Genomic DNA, 14,795 nt, shown 5'->3' with positions numbered 1-14,795 from the left:
ACTAAGTGGGTATACAAATTGAAGCGTAAGCCTGATGGCACAGTGGATCGCCATAAGGCTAGGCTTGTTGCAAAAGGTTATGCTCAAGAGAAGGGCATTGATTTTGATGAGACTTTTGCTCCCACATGTCGTATGACCACTGTTCGTAGCATCTGTGCGTTAGCAGCTCATAATGGTTGGAATGTACATCAGCTGGACATAAAGACTGCGTTCTTAAATGGAGATTTGCATGAGGAGGTGTATGTATCGCAGCCTCGTGGTTTTGTTCAAAGAGGGCAGGAAAACAAAGTGTGCAGGTTAAAAAAGGCTTTATATGGTTTAAAGCAAGCTCCACGAGCTTGGTATGAAAAAATACATGCATATTTGACTGCACATGGGTTTCAGAATAGTCCAACAGAAAGCACTTTGTATGTTAAACGTGTGGATGGTGTACATCTAATCATTGCTCTCTATGTCGATGACATGCTGCTCACAGGACCAAATGAGAGTCATATTGCTGATTTTAAGGCTGATTTGAATGCCTCTTTTGAGATGTCAGATTTGGGGCATTTGCATCATTATTTGGGGATACAATTTAAGCAGTGTGATGGAGGTATTGCTTTGTGTCAGACAAAGTATATTGAAACATTGTTGCGGAGATTTGGCCTTGAAGACTGCAAGCCTATTGCTACTCCAATGGAGACAGGTTTGAAGTTGAGTCTTCATGATGCTGGAGATCACTTTGATGTCACACTCTATCAGACAGCTGTTGGTTGCCTCATTTATGTATGCATTACGAGGCCAGACATTCAGTTTGCAGTCTCACAGGTGAGCAGATTTATGCATAGCCCAGGCATTAAGCATTGGCAGGCAGTGAAGCGTATCTTTCGCTATTTGAGTGGTACTCGGCATCTTGGGTTGTTTTATCCCAAGGGGGGATCATTGCCGCCAGATTTACATGTTTTTTCAGATTCTGACTGGGCTGGTTGTTATGACACACGCGTGTCCACGAGTGGTTTTTGCTTCATGCTTGGAAGCTCATGCATATCATGGTTGAGCAAGAAGCAGCCTACTGTGGCCACTTCTAGTTGTGAAGCTGAGTACAGGGCAGCTTTCACAGCTACGGTTGAGTGTGTGTGGCTCAGACGCCTTATGGCTGATTTGGGTGTTGGGCAGCCATCTGCCACCACCATCTTCACTGACAGTCAGAGCGCATTGGCAGTTGCGCGGAACCCAGTGTTCCATGCTCGTACGAAGCACATTGAGGTGCACTACCATTATGTCAGGGAGAGACTCTCTGCAGGAGAGATCAGTTTGGCTTATGTGCCAACACAGGATAACCTTGCAGACCTTTTCACAAAGGCTCTGCCTCGTGAGAAGTTCGAAGCTTTTCGCAAAGCTTTGGGCTTACTCCCTTTTGTGGATTCGTCCACATAGCTAGACACTTCCCTATACATGAGTGCTAGCTCTTGTTCACCGCATCACTCCAGGGGGGATTTGTTACCATATTATAGTAGTGATGTGTGTGAACACACTTAGGACCGTCGGGGCACTTTTTCCCTCACTAGGAGGTTTTTTCCCCCGTGCATTGTATATACGCCCATTATCTTCTAGGGCTAGTGATCTTTCATTTTTGGCACTCATAATACACTACTGTGTTGTGCTCAAGCTTCCTCATCTTCTTGAAGTTGTGTGTGCATTCCTGCAACCCTAATTCCAACATGAATGAGTTCTTGGAACTGAAGCAGGATAGCCGGACGATTGAAGAATACCATCAGGCATTTTCCCTTCTCCTCAAATATTCTCCACTTTTGGATGAAGAGCAGTTGATGGCCAGATTCATTCGAGGGATGAACGAGCCATTGGACACTTTAGTGAAAAATGCCAAACCAGTCTCAATGGTGGAAGCTGTCAGGATGGCAAAGGACTTTGCCAAAGCATTTGATGTTAAGGTCCCACCGAAGCCTGCACCCTCACTTTAAAAGGTTCCAAACCCCGAGAAGTGCTTCAAACTTTCCACCCCCAAGGCCCTAATCAGAATCAAGATGCTGGGAGATTCAGAAGAGAAGGAAGACCCTTCCCTCAGAACACTTTCTTAGGAGCCCCACCTCTTTCAAGGATTCAGAGGGATGCGCTTAGAAGTGAGAATAGGTGTTTTGGGTGTCAGGGTTTCGATCACCAACTTAAAGACTGCCCGACTCTTGCCATGTCAAGAGGACAGGGAAGTCAAGGACCCAGAGTGTAGAGACCAAATCAGGGTCCGTCTCGCCAAAATCAGGGCAATCCCAAGAGGACTCCAGCTCATCAACCATCTGCCTCTGTTCAGAGTAGTCTCAGAACTCCCTCCCAAAACTGGGGTAACCAAAGAGAAAGAGTTCCGCCCCCAATCTGCAGCATCCAAAGCAGTTTTACGATAGCAGAAGTAGTGGAAGAGGAAAGAGGTCATATTTATGTCAGGATTGAAAACCAAGGGCCAAATCGTCAATTCTCTGTCATCCATACTCCAGCTGGGTATAAGGGTAAGCCATTCAAGCTTTTGATTGATTCAGGCAGCAGTACTCATTCATTTATTTTCCCAGGATGCTTACGTAAGCTAGTCTTAGAACAGAAATCAGGGAAACCTATGCAAGTTGAATTGGCTAGTGGGAAGATTCTTTTCACTCACCATGAGATAGATCGTATTCAGTTTATTCTAGATGGGAATGTAACTGACTGCCAGTTCATAGTCTTACCTTTGGGAGTTTTCGACTGAATCCTTGGAATGGATTGGCTCTACATAAATCAAGCTGACATTCACTGTCACAATGGAACCATTTCCTTTAGTGACCTTCACGGGAACAAAGTTCAAGGAACTGGAATTTTCGGATCCTCAGATCTGCAATTAGTAAAAGATTCTAGGTTACTGAAAGGACTTAGAAAGAAGCAACTCATTTATGTTGTCAAAATGAATCCGATAGACACAAAGTTAAAAGCTAAAGAACTAGAATGGTTAAGTGCGTATGATGATTTATTCTCAGCAGAGCTAACTCAGATACCTACGATTCGGGAAGTAGATCATGAGATAGAATTGACCCTCGGAGCTCAACCCCAGTAGCCCAGCGCACATACAAATTGCCAGTCCTCCCTGAAGCCATTAAACTCAAGGAATAGCTTAGGCAGCTGCTGTTAGAACAAGGGTTGGTAAGACCCAGTGTTTCACCTTGGGGAGCGCCAGTTCTCTTTTAGAAAAGAAGGATGGAACGTTAAGACTTTGTGTGGATTACAGAGGTCTCAAATCAGCTGATAGTTAAGAATAAGTATCCTATCCCCAGAATTGATGAGCTTCAAGGGACAGGCTAAATGGAGCCCAGATCTTCACAAAGATAGATCTCAAATCAGGGTATTACCAGATCAGGATTAATGATCAAGATATCCTGAAGACATCCATCAATACTCTCGCTATGGGCACTATGAATTTATTGTCATGCCGTTTAGATTGACAAATGCCCCATCTACATTCAATGGCTTAATGCACGACATTCTCAGACACTTCTTTGCCATGAAACATGTCGTGGGATCTATGATGACAAATGGTGACAGTGACAATTGGTATATGGACTCTGGAGCATCAAACCATATGACTTGTCATGGTGAATGGTTTGAGCATATGAAGCCTATGGATGTGAAAGGCTATGTGGAGACAGGAGATGATACCCAACATGCTATCACACATGTTGGAAGTGTACCGCACAATGATGAAACAAACCCTATGGTGGTAGATGTCTTGTATGTGCCTTCTATTACAAAAAGTTTGGCCTCAGTTGGTCAAATGGTGGAACAGGGTCTACAGGTTCGTTTCAAAACGAGCATGGTTGCTTCGTTGAGGATTTCAAAAATTGATGTAGAGTCATTTGTTGCCAAAGGCAAGAAAGAAGGCAGGTTATTTAAGCTAGATGCTGGGATTCCTGAGTTGAAATCAGGAAAAAAGCGTTGATTTTCTCATATGATTAGATCAACAGCTGTGCCTGATTTTGGTTAGGAAAAAGCGTTGATTTCTTCAAATTTAAGTCAAATGATAGTTTTCTTTCTATCTGGTATAAGTAGTGTCTATACTTTTTCACTACATACTCCATGTGGCTAGTCCTTCCCTCTCTTGGTTATAGTATAATTCATCTCAGCTTCATTAAGATGTCGACTCACAAAGCAAATTGGGTAATCTAATTTATGCTCTCTGGGGCTGCGCCAAACACACCTAATTATGAAGTATGATCCATTGATATACACATGGAATATGAGATCCCAATTAGGTGGTGCTGCCAAAATAGGTACACTAGCTAATGCCCTCTTCCATTCATCATAAGCTTGGTGACACTCCTCAGTCTATTCAAAGATAATAAAAAGTGACCCATAGCCATTCAGGAGCCTACAAAGGGTGAGATATCGAGGAGATGTCTAGTGTAGAGATTAACATATAGAGTATATGCTATGCATTATGCATACATGACATCTATGGTGAAGCGTGTGGATCCTACTTATTTTGATGAGGCTTTTGGCAAAGAAGCTAGAACAAAGCTATGGATGAAGAGATGGATGCATTGGTACATAATGATACATGGGATTTAGTCTCATCACTAAGTGGCAAGAATGTGATTGGCTATAAGTGGGTTTATAAGGTCAAATGTAAGTCAGATGGATCTGTGGAAAGTTATAAGTCAAGGCTAGTTGTTGCCAAGGGATATACACATGCCCAATGGCTAAGATGGCTATACAAACATTGTCCAATATACTCATCCACCTATTAATTTAAGAGGCTTTTTAGTCTCCATACTTCTACAAGTCCTGGTAGAAGCATGCGTTTGATTATTTGGTCTTGCATTTTTCTGGATATTGTTTTGAAGATAGAAATATACCCTTTTTTGCTAACACCACTCTCATCTAATGCTTCCTGAATTGTATAAACATCAACTTTGTTGCTATCAACAAATTGTTTCACAACATTGATTTACACCTTTTTATATTTTTTCTCTTCAATCATGTCCTTTGCAATATTATAAGGCACCAATCATTTCATCTATTTGATTGGAAGGTTATTAGGATTCACGTTTTCTTTGTTTGATTCCAATATGTTTCTAAAGAATAAATTGTGTTCTCAATATCTGACAAAACAGTACCTTACTGAACTATTACTCATTCAAAATTACATTAAAGAAGAATTAAAATTTTCTTACTTGCATGTCGCACTCTATGCTTGCATCCTCCACTGTTTTCTTTCAATTCTGCAAGATTGCATGTCGCACTCTATGCTTGCATCCTCCACCACTGTTTGCTTTTAATTCTGCAAGATTGCGAACTTTTTTCTTTCTTTGTCTTTCACCTACTAATAGAGTTTCTTTGCTTCTTGCTTCTCTAAGTTTCTCTTTTGTCTTTTGCAATTCTTTGGTCTCACTTACAAAGTAGTTCCTTTCACTTTGAACACTCAGCAATCTTTTCACATTTGTCTGTTGCTTCTTATTGATATAAGTGTTTGTACACATCTGCACAAAAACAACTGTCAAGTGACCTGATTTATACCCAAGCAAACCTTTGTAACCATCCCCTGCAAATCTTACGTATGATTTTGGATTGAAAAAAGAGAAAGTAGAGTTTGTAATTGGGCATGTGTGATAAATTGAGCCATCACACCGTAGATCAATATGGTGCAATCCGAATGACCTCATGTTCTCTCTCTCCAGAGCACCAATGCATGGACCGTTTCTCCTTTTCTAAACTGAAGCATAATTTGCTTCAAGATCTATATGAAGATGATAAAGCCTCTTTGGGTTTGAAAGTTCAACTCCTTCTATTTTTTAAGTTGCAGTGTTGGGGCTAATACAAACGAGACCTTTTATCATACCAAACTAGGACTAATGGTGCAAAACTTGTTTGTTTCCCTCCAAATTTTAAAAATTCAGTGAATTTAATATTTGATATTAAATAGGAAATACCTTTAGTATAGTGTGTACAATAGTTAGTTTTCGTTAATATGATGTGTAACGTAGTTAGTGTCATATATTCCATCTTAAATGCACGAGAATCTAAATAGGTTGACCTTTTCAGTACTACGTGGGGATATTATAATGTTTCTTTTGGATCATGTTTTTTCTTTTTACACATTCTTGACATCAAATAAATAGGAAAATAAAGAATTTCTTAGAGGGGCCCCAAAATGAGTTCCGATTTTCCCTAATGTCTTCCCAATGACATGTTAAAGGTAAGCTTTCTTCTTTTGGTTATCCTTGAGCTAGTGAGTGTAGTGGGTTTAGGCTTTCCATTCTTATGCATGGAGTCTATATATAGTCCTATGCATAATCTTATACATAATATTCTACGCGTAAGACACTATCTTATGAATAAGACTCTTTACAAAGTCATATGGATAAGACTCTTTACAAAGTCGTATGCATAAGAGTATTTTATATATTCTTATGCATAAGAGTCTTTTGTATAGTCTTATGCATAAGACTATTGCATACTCAAATAAATGGAAACAACAAGAGCAATTCTAGCTACACTTGGCATTGATTACAAATGGATAGATGCATGTAATAATGATTGTATCCTCTTTCGAGGTGTTCATAAACAAGGCCATCAATTTCCCAAAGTGCATAACACCTTGGTATCAAAATGATTTGTAACTTACAAGGATTCCTCAAAAGGATTTTTAGGCAATTTCCCATTATTGTATGCATTCACACATGTTCTGATGCAAATCCATTTTCGAGCTCATTGATCACATGGAGTGCACAACATCAATCCATCGATGGTATAATGAGAGTCCCGATGGATTCACATGCTTGGAAGCATATTAAAAAGCAATGGCTTAAATTCAAAGAGGATCCAATCACTTTGAGGCTAGGATTAGGGGGATGACTGCATTTAATCCATTCGGTGTAAGATTGATATCATGGAGCATATGGCTGATCATGGTGGTGAACTATAATCTCCCTCCTTGGAAGTCCATCAAGAAAGATCATGTGACGCTTGCCCTTTTTACGCCTAACAAAAACAAGGTGAATAATATAGATGTGTACTTTAAGCCTTTAATTAATGAGCTTAAAATATTATGGCATGGCATCCAAGTGCATGAAGTGTCACGACTGCTTTCATAACGTAGTGTGGAGGTGAAGGCAATTTCAATGTGGACAATTCATGTCCTTCCAAGGTATCATGAGTGTTGCGGTATGCTTTTTATCATACTTCTCCATTTTTACAAAGGCATAGATTCCCCTTTTGTAATGGATAGCTCTATCATGATAATTAATAGGTGTCACAACTTTCAGGCATAGTACTTGCCCAATTTTTGGACCATCACTTGCTATATCAAGATTGGATCATTTATGAAAGTCATCACACCAATCTCGTCCACCTCATCATCATGAGAAGTTCGTGCCATCTACAAAAGGAGTAACACCACTCACACTATACATAGGGCCTTTTGGAGAGAAGTGTCTGAGAAGCCACCACCTCGGGAATAACAAGGTCCTCAATCTGCTTTCACCCCACATATTAAACACGGGTCAAGATAAATCATCTCTTCTAGATCTAATGCACATCTTCAACAAGAATGTGGCATCCGACATTTGGGGCTACTTTATTAGCAAGAAGAATACTCTTGGGGCACAGGGAGACTTAAAGTGGATAGGTTATTAAGAGACTGCATGACCAAGGAAGAATGAAAATGGAAACATGGGAATTTTCCAAACGCCTTCGAACTTGACAAAGAAGGAAGAAAATAGGGAGATTAAAATTGGAAAAGCGTAAGGCACCTTGGAACTTGACAAAAAAAGGAAGAAAGTAGGGAGAATGAAATTGGAAAAGTGGAAGTTCCCAAGGCACCTTGAAACTTGACAAAGAAGGAAGAAAATAGGGAGAAAGGCCAAATTTCTTCCTTTCATACACCTATCATTTATTAGAAGGGCTGAGCCTTCACAAAAACACACGAAAAGGGATATACATAATTGTATAGTCTAAAGGCACATAATTGGCATAAGATGTTGCATAACATCCTTATACTATATAGTTAATTCTTCCATATGCATGAGCGGTTGTGGGTATGAGAAAGTCTGCAAGGCAAATAAATCTATAAAATGCGAGTAAGATTAAAGCATTGATTGCATTTTTGTTAAATGAAAATGTTGCATGAAGGCGTTATTGTGCTTCAAGTCCTTTGTTGCGCTCATTGCACTGCTTTCATTTTAGGTACATAATTTTAAAAGGACATTGATCCATGAAGGCGTTATTGTGCTCTTCAAGTCCTTTGTTGTGCTAATTGCACTGCTTTCATTTTAGGTACATAAGTTTTAAAGGAGATTGATCCATCCACTAACAATGCACCTCAAGTAATGGCGAGAACTTTCTAAGGTCTATACTCACTAGTCAATTATATATGTTGGTCCATTTAGTGGATAAGGTGGCAATATGTGGTGTTTGTTCATGGGTCATTGGATATCCTTTCCTAATCGAGTGTATCATTAAGAACCTATTTAGGATTTTGTTAGGCAAAGGGCAAGGCCATAAGGAAGCATGGATACAATACTCTCTAGTCTATATCTCAGAGTATCGTTCTCACGAGTGGATCCCACCATGCCTCGATATTGTGGAGCAATGAGGTGTACATGGTGTCGCATGTACACCAACAACAAAAGGAAAACCAAGGAGAATGGATTGATTAATGCAACATGCACGGTTATATATGGTGTCGCATGTACCAACAACAAAAGGAAAACCAAGGAGAATGGATTGATTAATGCAACATGCACGGTTATATATACGGCTACTTTATGGAAGACTTGGCCAAGTGTATAACCGTGTGTATAGACACATTTAAAACCTAGAGTGCAGGCAATCGAGTATGTCTAATTACATAAATGCAAGAACAATCCTAGAAACAAAGCTGAAGCAAGGTATCTCCTTTAAATCTCTAAAAACAAGACAAAAACTGAGTACACCACCACGGGAGCATATATAAGAACATGGCATCTCCTTGAAATCTAGTCTATAAATGAGACAAAACGAGTATAGGAGGGGGGCATATATAAGACTATACCATCTCCATTACACACGTCGATGATCACATTCTCACGAGAGGCATAGATAGTAACATAAAAACTTGCACTTTCTTATCTTTTACCCTTTTACCCTTGAAGTATACATCAACCTCAAAAACCTTATAAAACTCATAATGCAAAGGGACGAAGACTCCTCGTTAACGACCCTCCTTCCTCGTTAAGCATGTAATTAGCGACCCTCCTTCCTCGTTCAGCATGTAATTAGCGACCCTCCTTCCTCGTTATGCAAAGTATCCCAACGCAATGGAGAGCACACCACATCAAACTCAAAAACCTTTCGAAACTCGTCTCGCACGCCCAAGAAGGGATTCAAAGAGATGCGATAGATTTTATTATTTTTTTTAACATTCACTCGGAACCATAACCTTATTCAATGGTAATCATAATGTGATGTACATGCTGTGCTATAGTGCTGCAAGATAATTAGGTCGTTGGCTTGACGATGACGCCGCGGTAGCGGGCTGTCTCGAGGAACCAGGCGAGGCAGCCTGACATGCAAGAGGAGAGGACGGCCAGGTAGGTGCGCACGCACGGCTGTTGGAGGGCAGGGGCACAGCTGTTCCGAATGGCAACGATGAGAGAGACACAGCAAGCGTCCAGGCTTTCCGTCATTCGGGCGACACGATTGATGGCATCTTGGAATGTGGGGCAAGATGAGTCCTCGGTGCTGTACACGATGGAGGGTAGGTTGAAGTAATCGCCCACAGCGTTCTCAACGCGGCAGGAGATGAGGTCATTGCATAAGCAGATGTAGTCCATGGCAGTGTTGCGGAGCTGCTCAATGAGGGGGTTGGCATACGTGTCCTCGTCCAATTCGATGCCGGCCGCATACTCCACGAGGGCGAATGCAGGGAGAAGGAAAGAGGCTTGGCGGCGGATATCCATGTAGGCCTCCACGTCCGGCAGCCGATGTGCGCTGCGGAAGACCGTCTGCACCTTGACGGCATCAAAGTAGTCGGCCATGGTGGCAGTAAATCGGGCGCGGAGTCCAGTCGGCATGTCCTTGCACGCCTCCTCCCACACCTCGGCGAGTGCCTCCATCCCCCCTCTACTCTTTCTCGTGGCCTTGGATGCAGAAGGGGAGTGATCAAACTGATGGGGGCGGTCTTGGTGATCAGTGTAACCGTTGCGGAGGATCTCCATGACAAGGTCAGCGTGCTGCGCGCTGGCGGCGTAGTCGGAGCCGAGGGCATCGGGGTGGTCGTCATCATCGTCGGCGATGATGAGCCAAGATATAATCTTGGTGACGTGGATGAGGCGTGTCAGCATGCCGTTGGGTACGTTTCGGCAGAGCAAGCGGGGCAGCAGGCAGTCGACGAGGAACTGGCGGGCGGCGGCGGACGGAGGCTGCGCCACACCTAGGATCCACCCCTCGCAGTGCTGCCTCACGACCTCGTATTCCGGATGCAACAGTGAGGGGAACGAGCAGCGCAGCGGGGGCACTCGGAAGCTGAGGTCTTCACCAGAAGGCAAGCGGAAGCTGCTTGGTGAGCTGCTGATGACAGACGCGGCAGCAGGAGACACAGCAGAACAGGTTGGTGGGCTGATGGTGACAGCCGCGGCTGCAGCAGCAGGGAACACAGCAGAATCGGACAGCTTGACCCCTGCAGCAGCTTCAGCCTCCATCTCTCTCTCTCACACACACACACACACACGCGCACGCGTACACACTCTCTTCTCGCTCACACGTACGTGTATCTCTCTCACAAGTACGCTCTCTTAAACATGCATATTCTCTCTCTCTCTCTCTCTCTCTCTCTCTCAAAGATCTCTACTGTGTGACCTGAATATGCTCCTCCTCCTCCTCCTCATTTATAGGCGAGAAACCACTAACTAGCAGATTCCACATAAGTGACTTCGCCGACCCCAAGGGACAAGGGATACTACAAGGGCCGTGAGGGTAGATTTTTGACGGACGGGTGGGCCATTGTGGTCTTACTCCACCTTTATTGAGCTACGACTTTCTCACCAAGCAAAACTCCTTTAGGAGAGTGCAAATCGATAATGTTTCATTAGATTTGATAGAGTAATAGTTATCATGATATGCTCATCAATGATTTACATTTATAGTAGGAAGGGTTTGTTAATTCATAAACATTTTCTCAAGTTGTTTAAGCCCCAACACATGTATGAAAATGTAGTATATATTCTCACATGTGCTTTTCTAGTAGTCTCCCTTTTTCGAAAGTTTGGACACGCGTGAATGGGTCGAATCTTTATATGCACATCGATTGGGTCTCCTTGGAAAATGTAGTTTTTGTTCTTGCATGCAAATCATTGTGCTTTTCCAACAATCTCTCTTTTTTGAAAATTATGACAGGTACTCATGTGTCGAGTCTTTATGTGCACATGGGTTGGGCCTTCGAATATTCTCATGTTGTTTAACCCCCAACGCATGTATAAAAATGCAGTAGTATATATATCATGGGCTATAAATATTCTGAAAGCCTATGGTTAAAATCATGGGCCTCTTGACTATTCTAAAAGACTAAGCTTAAAATTATCGTCCTCTTAAATCTTGAATATGATCATACATCTAGTGAATTTTAGAATATGGTTAGTATCATATTTAAAATCTTGAACTAAATCATTTAAAAGCGATTAAACAAACAGAAATATTTTTTTAAGTGTTAAACTTTTAAAATTTCATATGATAGATGGATCTGTTGGCTCGATGTTCTAATGAGTTTCGACTGTAACCATATTCTGACCAATATTAAGGAAGTTATGGCTAACATAGGAGGCTTCTGATTTGCATCTATGCACTAGCACACACTAGAAGGGGATTTCTGAACCCCTCCCTTTTTTTACCCCTAAGTAGCCATGGCTATGGCTATGGTGGGTATGAAGGCTATGCTACCTACAAATATATACATGATAGAATGGTTCTTTTACTTGTCGGGAATCTACCCATTCAAGGCTTTTTTTTTAACCTTTTAGAAAAAAAAAAGGGGGGCTCACCAAGCCACCATCTGATTTTGCGCCAACTAGAATGGGGGCTCTATGCCCATAGAGCCCCCATTCTAGTTGGCCGCGTTATGGTGGTGGTTTGAAGGTTTTGCTACCCACATACACATACATGACAAAGTATAGATTAACTTGTTGGATAAATTTTAGAGAGAAAAAAAGGGGGGGCTCACCGAGCCCCCTTCTAGTCTTCACAAACAAGGACTCTGCAAGCCCCCTTTTGATGGCCATCATAGCATAGACTAGAAGGAGGCTCTATGAGCCCCCTTATTTTCTCCAAAAAAGGTCACCGTAGCCATGTGACGAACCCATATTCTAACTATATCTTAATCATATAACTTAATCTAAAAAATATTAAAACTCACTTAATCGTGCTATTTCTACATAGCAATACAATCAAGTCAACCCTCTCAAATAGCAAAATAAGTATGCATACCATATCCAAGATTCTTATCACATAAGCAAAGAGTCATGTAATCTCAAACAAACATTCACATACTATAAATCTCTATTAATTAAAGCATAGCATCTCAATCAATCAACATGTATGTGTCTATCTCAAATATTTTGTCATCATCACCATGCTCGACAACATGGTTAGTCATAATGACCGAAATCCAGCCAATCTAGGACTTTCTTTAATGCCCGTCCACTCAACCTCCATATCGCGGCTATCCTGAGTATGCCTCTTTCTAAATCTCGTCCTCTCTGGGTTCTACCACATGGTTCCCAGAGGGTATAAATCTCGTTCTTTGTCTGACATTCCCTGTCTAAGGATGACTGGCCCGAATCTCAAAATCTCATGTCGAGTCTCGTCAAACACATGCATATCAATCATTCATTCTAAAATAAAGCAAACACAAGTCATACATATCATCTTACGCTCATCTCTAGTCCATAATCTTTCAAGGCATGCATATCCAAATCAATCAAAATCAACTTTAAGTATAAAACAAGCTTTTAAGTCAAACATTCCCCTTAACTTCTCTTAGTCTTTTTAGTCACATGGAAATCTTTGTTTTTTACATAATCAATTATCATGTTCTAACTAGCAAGATCATCTCTAGTCATTATAGCTATGTATAAACTATGCTTATGCGTTAGTCCATCCGGTCTATATAGATAACATAGTCAATCTTGATAGCAATTTCTAAGGTAAAGCCTGACAACTGGTCTCTTTAGGAGAGTAATATCTTCTAATGAATTTGGAATTAGAGAAAAGTCAAAACTACAAAGTTTTAGGACTTCTAATATATATAGATAAGATAGTCAATCTTGATAACAAATTCTAAGGTAAAGCCTGACAACTCGTCTCTTTAGGAGCGTAATATCTTCCAATAAATTTGGAATTAGAGAAAAGTCAAAACTACAAAGTTTTAGGACTTCTAATGCTGTATAAAATATATCTCGTTGTGATGGTTCTCTAAAAATGAGTTCTAAAGTCTCTTTGAGAGCATTCAAAATGGCCAAAATTGTGTTTTCAGCATAGAACTATCAAAAACAGCCAAGTGTCCCGATTTACACTCGAATAACTCAAAAATAAAATGGATTTGGCTTTCTAGAGTCTCATACACTCTTGTAGAGTTTCTTGTCCTCTAAAACTTTTGTGTTTACCTTAAGATCAATTCTAAACACACAAAAAGATATACGCTTCGTAAAATAGCCCCTAATGAAGGTTATACCTAAATTTTAGTCACATAAACTAGTCAAAACTTTACTAGATGAAATTTCACCATATCTTCTGCATCTTGAAAGAGTTCCTCAAGTTATTCTAGAACAAACAATTGTTCAGCTAATTCATTATCCTCAAGCTTCTTCGTTATAGCCACTCTTAAGCTTGGAATCATGAACTTTCAAGGCTTGACTACCTCAAGTCCATACACCATCCTAAATGTTGTGCAATCCATTACAACTTTATATGATGTGCAGTAGGCCCATAAACCTTCCTAAAGGTTGTGCAACCAATTACAACTTTATATGATGTGCAATAGGCCCATAGCTTAAACTCTGACTCATTGAGTTGAGCCTCAATAGTCTTTGTTAGTATAGAAATAAGAACCTTATTAGTGCTCTCTACTTGGCCATTTACATGTGGATAATATGGCATTAACTTGCGGTGTGAAAATCATGAATGTGCTAGTGAGATGTTTAATAATGTCATTGATGAAATGTTTACCTTAATCACTCACTAGCTCAAATGTACAAAGCATGTTATGATATTCTCATAAAGAAACTTAGTAGTTGCCATGGCATCTGCTTTTCTTCAACCTCTTGGTTTGGCCCATTTGGTAACATAATTTGTGGGGCAACAATGATGAAGCGTTCTTGTGTGAGTGCCATGGGCAGCGCAGGACTAATGGGACCAATGAAATCTAAGCCCAATTTTTTAAAAGGTTGGTCCACTCTGACAAATGCAGTGACATCATGTCCTTCCTTTGTGACTTGGTACAACATTGGCACTCCATCAGACCCTTTTACAAATAAATCATATTCCTTGAAAAGTATAGGCCGCTAATACCACCCCGAGTGGAGTATTTTCTTGGCTATGATTTCTATCGCACCCCTTGGTGTGCTTGTTCCATGATCATGAGGTATTCCTTCTCCCCCGTAGGCAGCGTCTAAGAATTTCATCCTTAAACACCATACTAGATAATTTGGGAAAAATCCCATTCCCATTTGAAAAATGGGAGCATGGTGAACTTGTCCAAAAGTTTGTCAAAACCCCCTCATGTGACATATCATCGGAAAGATCTTGAAGAGTAG

At 40.9% G+C, this 14,795-nt stretch overlaps 1 protein-coding gene across 1 annotated transcript; it reads right to left on the bottom strand.

Moving 5' to 3' along the window:
• Nucleotides 1–9,488: 9,488 nt before the first annotated feature.
• LOC147618543 (sesquiterpene synthase Agr3-like) lies at nt 9,489–10,691 on the bottom strand. Its single transcript, XM_086775263.1, has one exon. The coding sequence runs from the start codon at nt 10,689–10,691 to the stop codon at nt 9,489–9,491; it is 1,203 nt and encodes a 400-aa protein (XP_086631389.1).
• Nucleotides 10,692–14,795: the final 4,104 nt, after the last annotated feature.

This window comes from Cibotium barometz, chromosome 35 (genome assembly GCF_041138505.1).
Source record: "Cibotium barometz isolate CiBa-2024 chromosome 35, ASM4113850v1, whole genome shotgun sequence".
Taxonomy (NCBI): domain Eukaryota; kingdom Viridiplantae; phylum Streptophyta; class Polypodiopsida; order Cyatheales; family Cibotiaceae; genus Cibotium; species Cibotium barometz.
Note: the sequence above shows the minus strand (reverse complement) of the source record. Positions and strands in the feature narration are given on the sequence as shown.